Source organism: Cololabis saira, chromosome 20 (genome assembly GCF_033807715.1).
Source record: "Cololabis saira isolate AMF1-May2022 chromosome 20, fColSai1.1, whole genome shotgun sequence".
NCBI classification, from domain to species: Eukaryota; Metazoa; Chordata; class Actinopteri; order Beloniformes; family Belonidae; genus Cololabis; species Cololabis saira.
The window spans coordinates 6,291,698-6,309,000 of record NC_084606.1 but is presented as its reverse complement, the minus strand read 5'-3'; the positions used below and the strand labels follow the sequence as shown (position 1 = coordinate 6,309,000).

Sequence of the window (17,303 nt, the reverse complement as noted above, 5' to 3'; positions counted from 1 at the left end):
CAGAGACGTAACTGATGTTAGCAGAGACGTAACTGACGTTTGCAACGACATAACTGACGTTTGCAACAACGTAACTGACGTTAGCAGAGACGTAACTGACATTTGCAGAGACGTAACTGACGTTTGCAGAAACGTAACTGACGTTTGCAGAGACGTAACTGACGTTTGCAGAAACGTAACTGACGTTTGCAGAGACGTAACTGACGTTAGCAGAGACGTAACTGACGTTTGCAGAGACGTAACTGACGTTAGCAGAGACGTAACTGACGTTAGCAGCGACGTAACTGACGTTTGCAGAGACGTAACTGGGTCATTCTTCCAAACCGGTGCATTTCCTGTCCCACTGATGTTTATAAGTGTATTTTATCCAATTTTTCACCAAAATCTATGTTTAGCATATATCCTTATGCACAAAGATGTCCCCTTTAATACAGTATAAAACATATATAAATACTACGTTTCTATCAGAAATTACGTGTCTTTTTTCCAGCTGACACCACCTATTTTTTCATGTCCCCAATAGCCTTCCATGAAAGTGTACTTGTGATATGGACAATATAATGGAGATAAAGAACATAAATGACCACATCAAAATGTGCATCTGTCTGTGCTTTTTTGTTTGCAATATTTTTGTTCAAAATATATTTATGATTTTTCAGTAAAATCACAATACTTAGTCCCGTCCCCTAGTATTCGCTCAACTCCGTCCCACAAATCATTACCCCCCTCCCCTTCCCCGAAAATTGGACCAGTCCATATGAAATCACAAACAGGAAGTTGCATCATACAAGTCTTCAGACAACAGACTTCAGACAAAATTTAAGTGTGCTCTTTCATAACTTATTTCAGTGATCTATACTGTGATACTGTGGTCGTCAATCATAACAACTCAACTCAGTTACATGAAAAAAAGATAGAGAGGTATTGTTTTTTCAAATTTATATCTGTCATTGCAAGTATACATATTATACCTTAATTTCATGCATGCCATGTGCTCCTTTGTTACCCACCATGTGGGGAGCAGCGGTCATCTAGAGGAAAAAATCCAACTCCGTCACACTCAACTCCGTTACATGTTTGAATGTGACGGAGTTGAGCATAAGTGTTTAAACCGTCATAACTTCTGGCTGGAATGGCCTAGAGACTTACTTTTTCTGGACAGACTGTATAGAAAATCTGAGGGTAGATTTGACAGTTTAAAAAAGATTGGTATGGTAAGCTTTGTTTGTTTCCTCAACTCCGTTACGATTTTCAACTCCGTCACACAAGGCTCAACTCTGTCACACGTATACATTTTTTATCAATTATTTATCATTGTTTATGAAAACATCATCTATTGATGGTTGGAGGTTGTCTGAAATGTTTAGAAGATCATACAAATATAATTTTTTGACTCACATTCTGAAGTTAAAACAACTTTAACTCAAAGTCCAGGAGGCCCTTGGTTAAATAAAATGCTATTTCAGGTGGAGGAAGAGCAAATGTGTGATATTGTCAGCATTTTTTATGTTCTCAATTATTGAATTAGAGTGAGGGACATCTGATTCATAGAAAAATTATGTTTTAATTACAATAATATGTTTTAATAGAGTTCAGACCAATTCCATAGTGTCCATAACGGAGTTGAGGCCAAATAGTGCCCACATCCCACAATAATGACCAAAAATGAGTACGATTTGCAACCTGAGGTGGGAAAATATGATTTTCTACAACTTTAATATGTTCTTAAAGTTGTGAAGTATTCAGAATATTAATACATTTGGGTAAAAAATTTGAGAATGTCAATGTCTAAATTGCACCGGTTTGGAAGAATGACCCAACTGACGTTTGCAGAGACGTAACTGACGTTAGCAGAGACGTAACTGACGTTAGCAGAGACGTAACTGACATTAGCAAAGACGTAACTGACGTTAGCAGAGACGTAACTGACGTTAGCAGAGACGTAACTGACATTAGCAAAGACGTAACTGACATTAGCAAAGACGTAACTGACGTTTGCAGAGACGTAACTGACGTTTTCAGAGATGTAACTGACGTTAGCAGAGACGTAACTGACGTTTGCAGAGACGTAACTGACGTTAGCAGAGACGTAACTGACGTTAGCAGAGACGTAACTGACGTTTTCAGAGATGTAACTGACGTTAGCAGAGACGTAACTGATGTTTTCAGAGACGTAACTGACGTTTTCAGAGATGTAACTGACGTTAGCAGAGACGTAACTGACGTTAGCAGAGACGTAACTGACCTTTAGCAGAGACGTAACTGACGTTTACAGAGACGTAACTGACGTTAGCAGAGACGTAACTGATGTTTTCAGAGACGTAACTGACGTTTTCAGAGATGTAACTGACGTTAGCAGAGACGTAACTGACGTTAGCAGAGACGTAACTGACGTTAGCAGAGACGTAATGACGTTTGCAGAGACGTAACTGACGTTTGCAACGACGTAACTGACGTTAGCAGAGACGTAACTGACGTTAGCAGAGACGTAGTGACGTTTGCAGAGACGTAACTGATGTTTGCAGAGACGTAACTGACGTTAGCAGAGACGTAACTGACGTTTGCGGCGACGTAACTGACGTTTGCGGCGACGTAACTGACGTTTGCAGAGACGTAACTGACGTTTGCAACGACGTAACTGACGTTTGCAACGACGTAACTGACGTTTGCAACGACGTAACTGATGTTAGCAGAGACGTAACTGACGTTAGCAGAGACGTAACTGACGTTTACACAGAAGTAACTGACGTTTGCAGAGACGTATCTGACGTTAGCAGAGACTTAACTAACGTAAAATAAAGAAGTTCTGGTACCGTGTTTGATGGTGAAGAAGTCGATGATCCAGCTCTCGTCCCACAGCAGCTTCTCCTTCTGGTACCTCAGCCACTGCGCAGACACACAACTGTTCTCAGGTGTGGTTGTGGTTCGGTTCTCAGGTGTGGTTTGTTTCTCAGGTGTGGTTGTGATGCAGGGTTCGGTTGGTACCAAACAGATGGATAACAGTTAGCAGGCAGCTACAGCGTGCTATCTGATAGCTACAATGAGCTAACAGGTGGCTACTATGAGCTAAACAGATAGCTATAGCAAGCTTACATTTGGCTTCCAGCTAACAGGTGATTATAGCGAGCAAACATGTGGCTATAGTGAGTAACAGATGGCTACAGTGAGCTAACATTCGGCTACAGCAAGCTAACAGGCAGCTACATTGGGCAAACATGTGGCTATAGTGAGCAAACATGTGTGTACCGTGAGCTAACATGTGGCCACATTGAGCAAACAGATGGATAACACCTAACAGGCAGCTAGATAATGTGATGCAGGTTCTCAGGTGTGGTTGCAGGTGCGTCTCAGATGTGTCAGGTGCGTCTCACCACCGCCGTCAGGGCGAGGGACAGGACCAGCATGCCGAGTGGCAGCCCGATGGCTAGCTTGGTGACGGGGCTCATGGGACAGTCGCCGCAGTCGGCCGGACAGGTGGAACAAAGCTCCGCCTCCTCGCAGACACCGTCGCCACAAACTCGGAGAGAACAGTCAGAGTTAGCCTCGAGGGATTAGCACCACCGCTACCGCTATTCTTATTGTCTTGATCAGCAGTCAATATCGGGCTACAGTGAGCAAACATGTGGCAAAAGTGAGCTAACATGTGACTACATTGAGCAAACAGATGGGTAACAGCTAACAGGCAGCTACAGCTGGCTATCAGATAGCTATGAGCTAACAGGTGGCTACTATGAGCTAACAGGTAGCTATAGCAAGCTAACAGTTGGTCTCAGCTAACAGGTGATTATAGCGAGCTAAGAGATGGCTACTTTAAGCTAACAGGCATCTACATTGAGCAAACATGTGGCTATGGTGAGCTAACATGTGGTTAAATTGCGCAAACAGATGGATAACAGCCAACATGCAGCTGCAGTGTACTAGCAGATAGCTACAATGAGCTCACAGGCAGCTATAGCAAGCTAACACCTGTGGCACCTGAAGTTACCGCTAACCCTCGGTGACACTACCGCTTCCGCTAACCCTCGCTGACACCTGAAGGCGACTCTTAGTGACCTTTTACAAAACATTTTCTACTTAGAGAGTAGAGTTTAACTAGAATGGGTTCAGTGGAACAGAGCTAGGTTTGTTTGGGTGTTAGAAAATAACATGTCTACTGTCTATACTTATTATTCTTATTCAGAGTCTTGATCAGTAGTAGTCTGCTAGCTACAGCAAGCTAACAGACAGCTCCAGCAAGTCAATATGCGGCTACAGTGAGCAAACATGTGGCTATAGTGAGCTAACATGTGGCTACATTGAGCAAACAGATTGATAACAGCTAACAAGCAGCGACAGTGTGCTAGCAGATAGCTGCAATGAGCTAACAGGCAGCTACAATGAGCTAAAGTGAGTTTCACTTTAACAAAAAGTGAGTTTGCCCATTGAGGGAGAAATAAAGTATAATCTAATCTAACAGATAGCTATAGCAAGCTAACATGCGGCTACAGTGAGCTAAAAGGTGGATAACAGCTAACAGGCAGCTACAGTGTGATATCTGATAGCTACAGGTGGCTCGATAAGCTAACAGATAGCTATAGCAAGCTTGGCTTCCAGCTAACAGGTGATTATAGTGAGCTAACAGATTGCTACAGCAAGCTATCATGTACATTGAGCAAACATGTGGCTATAGTGAGCTAACATGTGACTACCATGAGCGAACATGTGGCTACATTGAGCAAACAGACGGATAACAGCTAACATGCAGCTACAGCAAACTTCCTGTAGACCTGAGGTCTGCTCAAACTGTCAGCTCCTTCAAATCAGGTCTAAAAACATTACTGTTTCCGTAAATACTTACCTGCTGTACTCTACCGCACTTACTGCCTAACAACTTGTGCTTTTTATTATTTTACCTCTTTTCTCATCATTTTATTCCATTTTATTTGTTATTTAAGCGTACTCTTAAATTGAATACTTATGATTTTTGAAAACCGTGTGAAGTTACACTAGTGATGGATAAGCCCTGAATGCAGGCATTGTGACGTAGAATTGTCAAATTGGTTTAATTCACCGTTTGAATTGTTAAAGATTACTTTTGTGATACTGTATTTGACTTTGTACGATTTGACCGTATTGAAACAATGTACCTGCTGGACTTTACTGCCCTTACTTTAACAACTTGTGCTTCGTACTATTTTACCTCTTTTCTTATCATTTTATTTTATTTTATTTGTTATTTACTGCCACTTTTAATGTTGATGTAAAGCACTTTGAATTAACTTGTGTTGAATTGTGCCCTACAAATAAACCTGCCTTGCTTTGCCTTACTGTGTGCTAGCGTATAGCTGCAATGAGCTAACAGAGAACTTGTCTTCCTGAGGTGGACGTTGTGGTGTTAGATGATTTTGGATTAGCATAGGTTTCAGTGTGGATGCTAGGAGAACATTGCAGTGGTTTATGGTCTGACGGTCGGAACCGGGAGCTGAGTAGCTGGAACTACCTGCGTTTCCCCTGCAGTCTGGATCCACATAAAGGACCAACACTTTTACACTTCAGAACAAACCTCAATTACTTGTACGGATGCTGCTAGCAACATTAGCCTCTGACACAACCATCGTTGATACTCGTCATCCAGACCTACCGACGGCAGGGAGGACGGTGCTCTTGGCCTCCAGGGCGGCCTGCATGTTACCCACTCGGATGTGAGCGATGAGAGACGTCAGACCTGGATGGATCAGAACCACCTGCAAGAAAGTGTTGGATTAAAGTCGGTAGTTTGATTCCTGAAGCTTTTGCCAACAGAAACCGGATCTGGATGAACTGTGGAGTTTTATCATGTTTAGATGTTTCACAGCTTTAAAAGGAGCCTCATAAAGCCCAGAGAAAACTAAGATATAGAGTAGCGCATCGTCTGCATACAGGTGCAGAAGACTGCAGCATTGGCCACGGTTACATGATGTTTTTTAATTTGGAATTAATTATTCTGAATGAAATAATTCAGAATTAAACTATTTTCCTTTGAGTTTACATGGAAATAGTAATTCCTAATTGAGGTTTACATGGAAAACATGTTTGATCGGCTTTATCCAATTCCGCTTAAGGTCTGGGGGTTGGGAAGGTTCTGATTGGATAGGGGGACGGACCGGAAGTTACGTCTACCGGAAGAAAAACAAACTTAGCCGGTTAGCCGCTACAACTTTGAAAAGCTCACAATTATTATGTTTCCTGTTTCCATCTGTTCTTTTAATTATTTCCAGGTCCTCCAAGCTATTTATTAAATAAATGCTCTGCTCTTGACCTGCGTTTACTGCGTGCTGCCATCTTGAAACTTTGTTTGGAAAACCAAAGCGCGGAATATTAGCGTCATGGAGACAGACGGGCGAGGGAACGAGCAGAAAGAAAGACCGGGATTAATTTAAAGAGGAATGAGTGGATACATGATGGCAGAATTATTCTATTCGGATTTCAAATCGGAATAAACCAGCCACTTTCTTCGGAATTAAGTTTAATTTGGAATGGCCATTTTCATTCGGAATTAGGTGTTTACATGGTAATTTTTACTCATTTTAAATCAGATTTCATTTTAATTCTGACTTAAAGAGGAATTAAACTTCCCATGTTAGTAAAATTTCGAGAAAAAAGTCGAAATGTGGAGAAAAAAGTTGAAATGTTGAGATTAATGTTTCAGTACAATTTTGAGAAAAATGACGAAATATTGAGAAAAAAGTCGAAATATTGAGAAAAGGTCGAAATGTCGTGGAAAAAGTCGAAATGACAAGAAAAAAGTCGCAATGTCGAGGAAAACGTCGAAATGTTGAGAAAAAAAGTTGAAATGTTGAGATTAATGTTTCAGTACAATTTTGAGAAAAATGTTGAAATGTTAAGAAAAAAGTCGAAACGCACTCACTGTCGTGCATCATCTGCATACGGCGCAGGAGCCTGCAGCATTGTGGCTAACAGCCCCGTGTAGCTAACCTTGTAGCCGTTTCTAGCTAACCTTGTAGCTGCATGTAGCTAACTTTGTAGCCGCGTGTAGCTAACATCGTAGCCGTTTGTAGCTAACCTTGTAGCCGTTTGTAGCCGTTTGTAGCTAACCTTGTAGCTGTGTGTAGCTAACCTTCTAGCCGCGTGTAGCTAACATCATAGCCGTTTGTAGCTAACCTTAGCAGTCCAGTTGTGCTGCGTCATCCGGCCCGACGTGGAGATTGTGTGGGTGAAGATCTTCCCGTCGTCGGGGATCCAGGGGCCGCAGATGCTCTCAGTCGCCTGCAGGAGGAACACAGACGCTTCAGGGTGGGTCTGTGTGAATACTACCAGGTAGGGGGGTACCAGGGGTACCAGGGGCAGTAGGGGGGTACCAGGGGTACCAGGGGTACCAGGGGGCAGTAGGGGGTACCAGGGGTACCAGGGGGCAGTAGGGGGGTACCAGGGGTACCAGGGGCAGTAGGGCAGTACCAGGTATCCCAGGGGGCAGGAGTGCACGTTGGCGTGGTGGATGCAGCAGTTTTCCCCGTCGGCGTCCTTCCAGTCGGCCGGACAGTCCTGGTCCTGGCAAAACCTCCGGGCCGCCGCCGTGTCGGGGACCGAGCTGGGAACAAGGACAGAACAGGTAACTCAGAACCGGGGCCCGGGTCCTGGACCCCGGACCGGGTATTTTCAACTTCCCATGTCAGTAGAATTTCAAGAAAAAAGTCGAAATGTCGAGAAAAAAGTCGAAATGTCGTGAAAAAAGTCGAAATGTCGTGAAAAAAGTCGAAATGTTGTGAAAAAAGTCGAAATGTTGAGAAAAAAGTCGAAATGTCAAGAAAAAAGTCGAAATGTTGTGAAAAAAGTCGAAATGTCAAGAAAAAAGTCGAAATGTCGAGAAAAAAGTCGAAATGTCGAGAAAAAAGTCGAAATGTTGAGAAAAAAGTTGAAATGTTGAGAAAAAAGTCGAAATGTCGTGAAAAAAGTCGAAATGTTGTGAAAAAAGTCGAAATGTTGAGAAAAAAGTCGAAATGTCGAGGAAAAAAGTTGAAATGTTGAGAAAAAAGTTGAAATGTTGAGAAAAAAGTCGAAATGTCGAGAAAAAAGTCGAAATGTTGTGAAAAAAGTCGAAATGTTGTGAAAAAAGTCGAAATTTTGTGAAAAAAGTCGAAATGTCGAGAAAAAAGTCGAAATTTTGTGAAAAAAGTCGAAATGTCGAGAAAAAAGTCGAAATGTCGAGAAAAAAGTCGAAATGTTGAGAAAAAAGTCAAAATGTGAAAAAAGTCGAAATGTCGAGAAACATTTCGACTTTTTTCTCGACATTTGTCCAGGTCCAGGTCCAGGTCCAGGTCCAGGTCCAGGTCCAGGTCCAGGTCCAGGACCAGGTCCAGGTCCAGGTCCGGGTCCGGGTGCGGCGGCGGTTTTACCTGCGGGGGAAGACCTGGTTCTGGACGGCCCACTGGTAGAAGGAGTCCCGGGCCGAGACGGAGTAGACGACGCTGAACGGTTCCCCGCTCTTCACCTCCTCGGGGGGCCGCAGCACCCAGGACATCTCCAGACCTGGAACCAGAACCAGAACCGGGAACTAGAACTACAACTTCCCTGTCTAACCACCGTCCATCATGTGGTTCCCAGCCCCGTATTTAGTTCCCAGCCCCGTATTTAGTTCCCCGTCTCACCTCCACACTCCACCATGTTGAACTCGTTGGGTCCCTCTAGTGGCCAGCAGTCGAACTCGCTGTTGTCCAAGTCGTGCCAAGAACACGCCGGACTGAAAACACACACCTGAAACACACACACACACTGTACTCACATTGCTAAATAATAATAATAATAATAATAATAATAATAATAATAATAATAATAAAAAGTAATTATTATTATTATTATTATTATTATTATTATTATTATTATTATTATTATTATTATTATTATTATTATTATTATTATGTAAGACATTTGTTTCATTGCAATATATATATTACCATCTTTAATTCTAATAATTATTCTTGCCATTATCATGATAGATTGTTTTATAGTCTAATCATATGTTTTATCTCATGGGATGTTATACTATAGTATTATTATGTTGTTATATATTATAGTATGGTGATAACATTTTGTTATATGTTATAATATAACAATTATTATGTAATATTGGGATATTATTACATTATTATATGTTATTATAGTATTACATATATTACTTTATATTATATTGTGCTATATTATATCACTCTATATGATAAATATCTATTAATTAATTAATTTAATTTTCAAATTAATATTCTTAATTTATTTATTTACTTTCATTATTTATACACACACACACACACACACACACACACACACACACACACACACACACACACACACACACACACACACACACACACACACACACACACACACACACACACACACACACACACTTCCCAGCTGAGGAAAAAGGCCCACAAACCCAGAAACGGATCCAACACTCAGATGAAGTGAAGGTAAAAAAAGAGAAACAAAGACTTGAGGGAAGTTTTCTGTTCAGATCAGCTGATTCTCACCCAGAGCAGGAGCCGGAGCGTCATGATGCTGCTGATGCTGCTGATGCTGCAGGACAGACGGACTGATGAATGACTGCTGCCGCTGAGCTGGAGGAGGGAGGAAGAGGAGGAGAGGATGAAGAGGAGGAGAGGATGAAGTTAGAGAGGAAACCCCGCCCTCTGCTGGTGGCAGCTGTTACTGCGATTAAAAAAACCTCTAGATCAGGGATCAGCAACCCGCGGCTCTAGAGCCGCATGCGGCTCTAGAGCCGCATGCGGCTCTTTAGCGCCGCCCTAGTGGCTCCTGGAGCTTTTTCAAAAATGTTTGACCTTTTTTTTCCTCTTTCTTTCTTTCTCTTTTTTCTTTTTTCTTTTTTTCTCTTTTTTTCTTCCTTTTTCCTTTCCTTTTTTAATCTCGACATTTCGATTTTTTTCTCAACATTTCGACTTTTTTCTCGACATTTCAACTTTTTTCTTGAAATTCTGACTATTTCCTTGACATTTTGCCTTTTTTCTCGACATTTCGATTTTTTTTCTCGACATTTCGACTTTTTTCTCGAGATTGTACTTCAACATTAATCTCGAAATTTTGACTTTTTTCTCAATATTTCGACTTTTTTCTTGAAATTCTTACTATTTCCTTGACATTTTGACTTTTTTCTCGACATTTCGATTTTTTTTCTTAACATTTCGACTTTTTTCTCAACATTTCGCCTCCGCCATTTGCCTTCATTCTTATACTAGACTTTTCATTTTTTGCGGCCCCAGATATATTTGTTTTTGGTCCAATATGGCTCTTTCAACATTTTGGGTTGCCGACCCCTGACCTAGATAATTTACTGATCAACAGCAAACAAGTCGATAATCATCAAGGATTATGATCAATAACCAGGGGCGTTATTGGGTATGAAGGTACGGCAGCCGCCACACCTCGGCTTCAAGGGAAAATGTAAATGTTTGTTTTTTAAATACATTTATGGAATTACTCTGTGTCCATTTGTATTGATTATTTTATTACTTAATACATATAGAATAACTACAAATGCAAATCAGAACATGATCGATTTCACTAGTTATTACACTGCAAAAACTCAAAATCTTAACAAGAATATTTTTCTTATTTCTAGCTAAAATGTCTAATTTTTAGTAAAAAAAAATCTCATATCATTTAAGACAAGACTAAAAAAAAAACATTCTCACCTGTTTCAAGTAGATTTTCACTGAAATAAGTAGAAAAATCTGCCAGTGGAACAAGATTGTTTTGCTTGTAATAAGAAGATAAATCTTGTCCCACTGGCAGATTTTTCTACTTATTTCAAGTGAAAATTTACTTGAAACAGGTGAAAATTGTCAAATTAGTCAACATTTCGACTTTTTTCCTCGACATTTCGACTTTTTTCTCGACATTTCAACTTTTTTCCTCGACATTTCGACTTTTTTCCTCGACATTTCGACTTTTTTTGTCAACATTTCGACTTTTTTCCTCGACATTTCGACTTTTTTCTCGACATTTCGACTTTTTCACATATCGACTTTTTTCACGACATTTCGACTTTTTTCATCATGTAGTTCCCTGTCTTAAAAATTGTCAAATTAGTTATTTTTTTCTGGTGATGACTCTTGTTTTAAGTGTAATGAGATTTTTTGACTAAAAATGAGACATTTTAACTAGAAATAAGACAAATATTCCTGGTAAGATTGAGAGTTTTTGCAGTGAGCGAGACTGCATTTGAAAAAGTTCCAGTTTTCTTGACCACACAGATCAGCTACATAAACTTCTGTGATGAGTATTTGCTGGACGTGTTGATTGATACTCTAGTTAAGTTCTGTGACTCGTAACCTTGCCGTACCTTAGCTTTGACTGAATTGACGCCACTGTCACTAACCAAAACGTAGTTTATATTTGTAATCACATGTATTGTTTTATGGACTAAGAAAAAAGTCGAAATGTCGAGAAAAAAGTCGAAATGTCGATAAAAAGTCGAAATGTTGAGAAAAAAGTTGAAATGTTGAGAAAAAAGTTGAAATGTTGAGAAAAAAGTTGAAATGTTGTGAAAAAAGTCGAAATGTCGAGAAAAAAGTCGAAATGTTGAGAAAAAAGTCAAAATGTCGAGAAAAAAGTTGAAATGTTGAAAAAAAGTCGAAATGTTGTGAAAAAAGTCGAAATGTTGTGAAAAAAGTCGAAATGTCGAGAAAAAAGTCGAAATGTTGAGAAAAAAGTCGAAATGTTGTGAAAAAAGTCGAAATGTCGAGAAAAAAGTCGAAATGTCGAGAAAAAAGTCGAAATGTCGAGAAAAAAGTCAAAATGTCGAGAAAAAAGTTGAAATGTTGAGAAAAAGTTGAAATGTTGAGAAAAAGTTGAAATGTTGAGAAAAAAGTGGAAATGTCGAGAAAAAAGTCGAAATGTCGAGAAAAAAGTCGAAATGTTGAGATTAATGTTTCAGTACAATTTCGAGAAAAAAGTCAAAATGTCGAGAAAAAAGTCGAAATGTTGAGAAAAAAGTCAAAATGTCGAGAAAAAAGTTGAAATGTTGAAAAAAAGTCGAAATGTTGTGAAAAAAGTCGAAATGTCGAGAAAAAAGTCGAAATGTTGAGAAAAAAGTCGAAATGTTGTGAAAAAAGTCGAAATGTTGTGAAAAAAGTCGAAATGTTGAGAAAAAAGTCGAAATGTCGAGAAAAAAGTCGAAATGTTGAGAAAAAAGTCGAAATGTCGAGAAAAAAGTCGAAATGTCGAGAAAAAAGTTGAAATGTTGAAAAAAAGTCGAAATGTTGAGAAAAAAGTCAAAATGTCGAGAAAAAAGTTGAAATGTTGAAAAAAAGTCGAAATGTTGTGAAAAAAGTCGAAATGTCGAGAAAAAAGTCGAAATGTTGAGAAAAAAGTCGAAATGTTGTGAAAAAAGTCGAAATGTTGTGAAAAAAGTCGAAATGTTGAGAAAAAAGTCGAAATGTCGAGAAAAAAGTCGAAATGTTGAGAAAAAAGTCGAAATGTTGTGAAAAAAGTCGAAATGTCGAGAAAAAAGTCGAAATGTCGAGAAAAAAGTCGAAATGTCGAGAAAAAAGTCAAAATGTCGAGAAAAAAGTTGAAATGTTGAGAAAAAGTTGAAATGTTGAGAAAAAAGTGGAAATGTCGAGAAAAAAGTCGAAATGTCGAGAAAAAAGTCGAAATGTTGAGATTAATGTTTCAGTACAATTTCGAGAAAAAAGTCGAAATGTCGAGAAAAAAGTCGAAATGTTGAGATTAATGTAATGACTAAGTAGAGTCCATAAAACACAATTCTCGGCTTCTGAGCTGGAACAATCTTGTAATTTTCAAAACCTGCTGCCTCATGTACAAAATCAGTCACAGCTTAGCTCTGTAGCCGAATAAAACCTTATAAAGTTTAGATCAGCTGCAACAAGTGTCACCAGAGAGGCTGCTGAGGTGATTGATCCCATTCAGGAAAACTGTATTTGGTCCATCAGTTTTTACCTACAGGACAGATAATGAGTGGAAAACAATCCCTCAAAACATACTGGTACTTTAACTGGTACTATAACTATAATTTATAATTTAAATCTGTGTTATTAACAATTAAAAATGAAGTTTGTTGCTTTACGTGAATACATCTAGTTTTGAACTTAATCTGCATTTGTTCAAAAATCAAGACATTGTGCATTTTTTCCTTAACCAGCAGTATTTATGTAATCCCAGTAATCTTTTCATTTACTCACAAACAACAAGCAACGATCTTGTTGTAATTGTAATTTTCCTTTAACAATTTTAATCTACTGGCCAGATTGACCAACGTTTAGATGAAACATGTTTTATTTGTTTAAGTAGAAACCACAGTAAGAAATATCTTGCTTGATCTACTTAAAAAAATAACAACTTTTTGCAGGAGATTATTATGTAGATCAAGAAAGACTAGTCTTTGTATAAACTACTTAATTTTTAGTATGTACAAAATTCCTTTGCAAGTAAAGTCAACTTAAGTTTTTTTTCTTTTTTCCTTTTTTTTCTTTTTTTTCCTCCTTTTTTCCGTTTTTTTTCTCTTTTTCTTTTTTTCTTTTTTCTATTCTTTTCTTTCTATTTCTTTTTTTCTTTTTAAAGTCAACTTAATTTTGATAAATAAAGTAAACTTAACAGAAAAGTTGACTGTACTTGAAAAATGTAATATTTACCTACATACAATTAAGTAGTTTATACAAAGACTTTTGGGGATTTATTGATTTACATAATAATCTCATGCAAAGAGTTGACTTATTTTTTTTAAGTAGATCAAGCACAATATTTGTATCAGTGCAGAGGTTTCTTGTTCTGCCATTTTTTGCTGCTTTGCCAAAAAATGCTCCCTAATGGTTTTCTACCTTTGTAGAGCTACAATTTTACTGTTTTACTCCCTAAACCACTTCCTTTTCCCCCAAGTGGTCCTTGTCTCTTGCCAGGCCATTATTGTAAATAAGAATGTTCTTAATGACCTGGCTAAATAAAGGCCAATGACTGAATGAATATCAAATAAAGCGATATAATTTTTTTTTCTCTCTTCATCGTACAATGTTCACAAAGTGTAATACAATTCATGTCATGGGAAGTGTATTTTGAAGGATCGAATACTCAACATCCCATATTATCAATTTTACATCGTGCAAGAAATGATGGGCGTGGCAATCAAACTTTGAAAATCGACTGTGCGCATGCGCAGAACCACAAAGTAGCATTTCTCGGCAGGGAGCAGAAATTGGCAGAACACCGGATCTCTACATGTCGCCAATATCATGTTTGCAGATACGTTTATTTGACCTGATTTCCCCAGTCTGGCTAATGTCTTTAACCATTAAAGTTTAATGTTTGTTAGTCACATTTAGTTTTGTGATGGGAAATAAAACCGCAGTGAAAAAGGCCCAGGGTGAGGCAGACAGTACTCTGTCTCACCTGAAGGGGGCGCACGTGAGCAAACGGTGACAAACACTTTTAATTTCAATCTTATGAAAAAGAGATTAGACTAAGAAAAATACAAAAAAATATTTAAAAAACTACATTTTGGCCTCTGTTTTTCTTTCATGCTTTTTGTTGAGCAATCTGTATTAAATTGATTAAAGTATCAGAATTAAACGTTTTAAAAACAACTGAATATTTCACTAAAGGTCAAAATTTAAATCTGTGGTTTTGTACACCAGTCTATACTCTCATTTATGTTGTATGCATTATAGAACTGCGACGGCCAACACATGGTGTAGAGAAAATGCATGTTTTTTCTTACCTTTAATGTAATATGTACCGTGTGTGCGCGCGTGTTTGGTTTTTTTTTTGTGAAGAATGCTGATGAGATATGAAATAACCAGTAGCCAGTACTGGAGTTGAGGGGGTATGGCATCCCCCCTGAAATAAAAACGGTCCAAATCATCCCCCCCTGAAATAAAAACGGTCCAAATCATCCCCCCTGTAAAACTGCCATCCCTCCTTTCCATCCCTTATGTCATTGCATCAATGAATGGGGTTTTACTGCTATTTCAACATTTAGAGTCATCACCAGAAAAATAACTTATTTGACAATTTTCACCTGTTTCAAGTAAATTTTCACTTGAAATAAGTAGAAAAATCTGGCAGTGGGACAAGATTTATCTTCTCATTACAAGCAAAACAATCTCGTAGGGAAAATCTACTTGAAACAGGTGAAACTTGTTGTTTTTTCCTTGTTTTAAGTGTAATGAGATTTTTTTTTACTAAAATGAGACATTTTAACTAGAAATAAGACAAATATTCTTGTTAAGATTGTGAGTTTTTGCAGTGATCCATGTTACTTATCCTGTGAAGGACAGAGTCATATTGATAAGTTCAGAAAAGTGTTTTTTATTGTTGTGTTTTGATGTATTTGATGTAAGCCCAGTGGATATTTAAAGCTTACAGAAGGCTGCATTTAACTGCTGCTATGTCATTCCTGCAGTATTTCTGCAGGTGTTTTGGTCACTGCTATTATTTGTAATATATTATATTATTTGTAATCAGCACAAATGATCTGTCCCCATATGATAAAATCCACCATCCCCCCTATTTTTATTTTTTTTTTACAACTCGAGTGCTGGCAGTAGCCAATTGAATAATCTACCCTTTTTGGTTCATATATGTGTAAATCTGACACTAAAGGAGTCCGTGCGTCACCAACCATGAACATCACCGCACGTTACTGTCTGCAGAAGCTGCGCTGGTTCTCCGTGTTCCCCCGTCATGATCGACCCCCCACCCGTCGATACGGGGCGGGCTCGTTCATGGGGGGACACGGAGAACCAGCGCAGCGGGCGGTATCGGTCCGCGCAGGCGCAGGTTTATTCTTGATGTTTGTTCAGTGTTTATTGAGATCCAGTAGCTGCAGCAGAAACTGAAGCTATTCTTCCCGGGGTCTTAAAATAATGCAATACAAAAGAAAACAAATAGAGAAAAGAACTTAAAAAAAATACAGAATAAGAGCAAGAAGAAAAAGATATATATATATATACAAAATCAAGATATTTTAAGATCAAGACAAGAACAGAAACCAAGCCAACTATATCATCCCCACATATACCTAATATATATATATATATATATATATATATATATATATATATATATATATATATATATATATATATATATATATATATATATATATAATACCTATTATATAATACCCTATCATATCTAATATTCCAAGTCAATTCTATATTATTCACATTCATATATATATATATATATATATATATATATATATATATATATATATATATATATATATATATATATATATATATATATATATATATATATTTATATATATATATATATATATATATATATATATATATATACAGGACTGTCTCAGAAAATTAGAATATTGTGATAAAATTCTTTATTTTCTGTAATGCAATTAAAAAAACAAAAATGTCATACATTCTGGATTCATTACAAATCAACTGAAATATTGCAAGCCTTTTATTCCCAGAATATTCTTATTTTTTGAGATAGGATATTTGAGTTTTCTTAAGCTGTAAACCATGATCAACAATATTAAAATAATAAAAGACTTGCAATATTTCAGTTGATTTGTAATGAATCCAGAATGTATGACATTTTAGTTTTTGTAATTGCATTACAAAAAATCACAATATTCTAATTTTCCGAGACAGTCCTGTGTAATAACACTATTATGCAATAATACCATTATATCTCATCATTATATCAAGTGTGTACAAGCCGAAATAGATAGTTTTACATGATTGGGTAAAGAATTCCAATATTTCATTCCTCTATACAAGACTGTACGTCTGATGGCATTAGATCTAACCTTAGGTATTGTAACATTTCCAACAGTTGCATGTCAGGTGAGCCAGGTGCGCGGTGGGCGGGGCCAGGTGAGCGGTGGGCGTGGCCAGGTGAGCGGTGGGCGGGGCCAGCATCCTTTATGAAGCCCTGCGGCCCCGCCTGCTCCGGCAGACGAACCCGAACCTGCAGCATCCCGGCAGAACCGTTAACCAAAACCGTTAACCAGGACCGAGACCAGGACCGAGACCAGAACCGAGACCAGAACTGAGACCAGGACCGAGACCAGGACCGAGACCAGGACTGAGACCAGGACCGAGACCAGAACCGAGACCAGAACTGAGACCAGGACCGAGACCTGCTCCAGGAGCGACGCCGGTCCAGACTACAGGTGAGGAGGTTCGGGTGAAACTGCGGGTCCTGGTTCCGGAGGCAAAAACTCCAAATCTTAACAAGAATATTTGTCTTATTTCTAGTTAAAATGTCTCATTTTTTGTAAAAAAAAATCTCATTACACTTAAAACAATCACTGGAAAAAAACAACAATT

The 17,303-nt window shown here is 38.3% G+C and overlaps 1 protein-coding gene across 1 annotated transcript in view; it reads right to left on the bottom strand.

Annotated features, from left to right (window-relative positions):
- The window catches only part of LOC133420942 (atrial natriuretic peptide receptor 2), a 39,899-nt gene extending 24,213 nt beyond the window's left edge, over nucleotides 1-15,686 (bottom strand). Inside the window, exons 1-9 of the mRNA XM_061710821.1 lie at nucleotides 15,645-15,686; nucleotides 9,501-9,587; nucleotides 8,625-8,730; nucleotides 8,373-8,505; nucleotides 7,435-7,567; nucleotides 7,141-7,245; nucleotides 5,621-5,723; nucleotides 3,372-3,517; nucleotides 2,814-2,886 (exon numbers count right to left, since the gene is read on the bottom strand). Of these exons, the coding sequence (XP_061566805.1) occupies nucleotides 2,814-2,886; nucleotides 3,372-3,517; nucleotides 5,621-5,723; nucleotides 7,141-7,245; nucleotides 7,435-7,567; nucleotides 8,373-8,505; nucleotides 8,625-8,730; nucleotides 9,501-9,587; nucleotides 15,645-15,686 (928 nt within the window). The remainder of the gene's footprint in view (nucleotides 1-2,813; nucleotides 2,887-3,371; nucleotides 3,518-5,620; nucleotides 5,724-7,140; nucleotides 7,246-7,434; nucleotides 7,568-8,372; nucleotides 8,506-8,624; nucleotides 8,731-9,500; nucleotides 9,588-15,644) is intronic.
- Nucleotides 15,687-17,303: the final 1,617 nt, after the last annotated feature.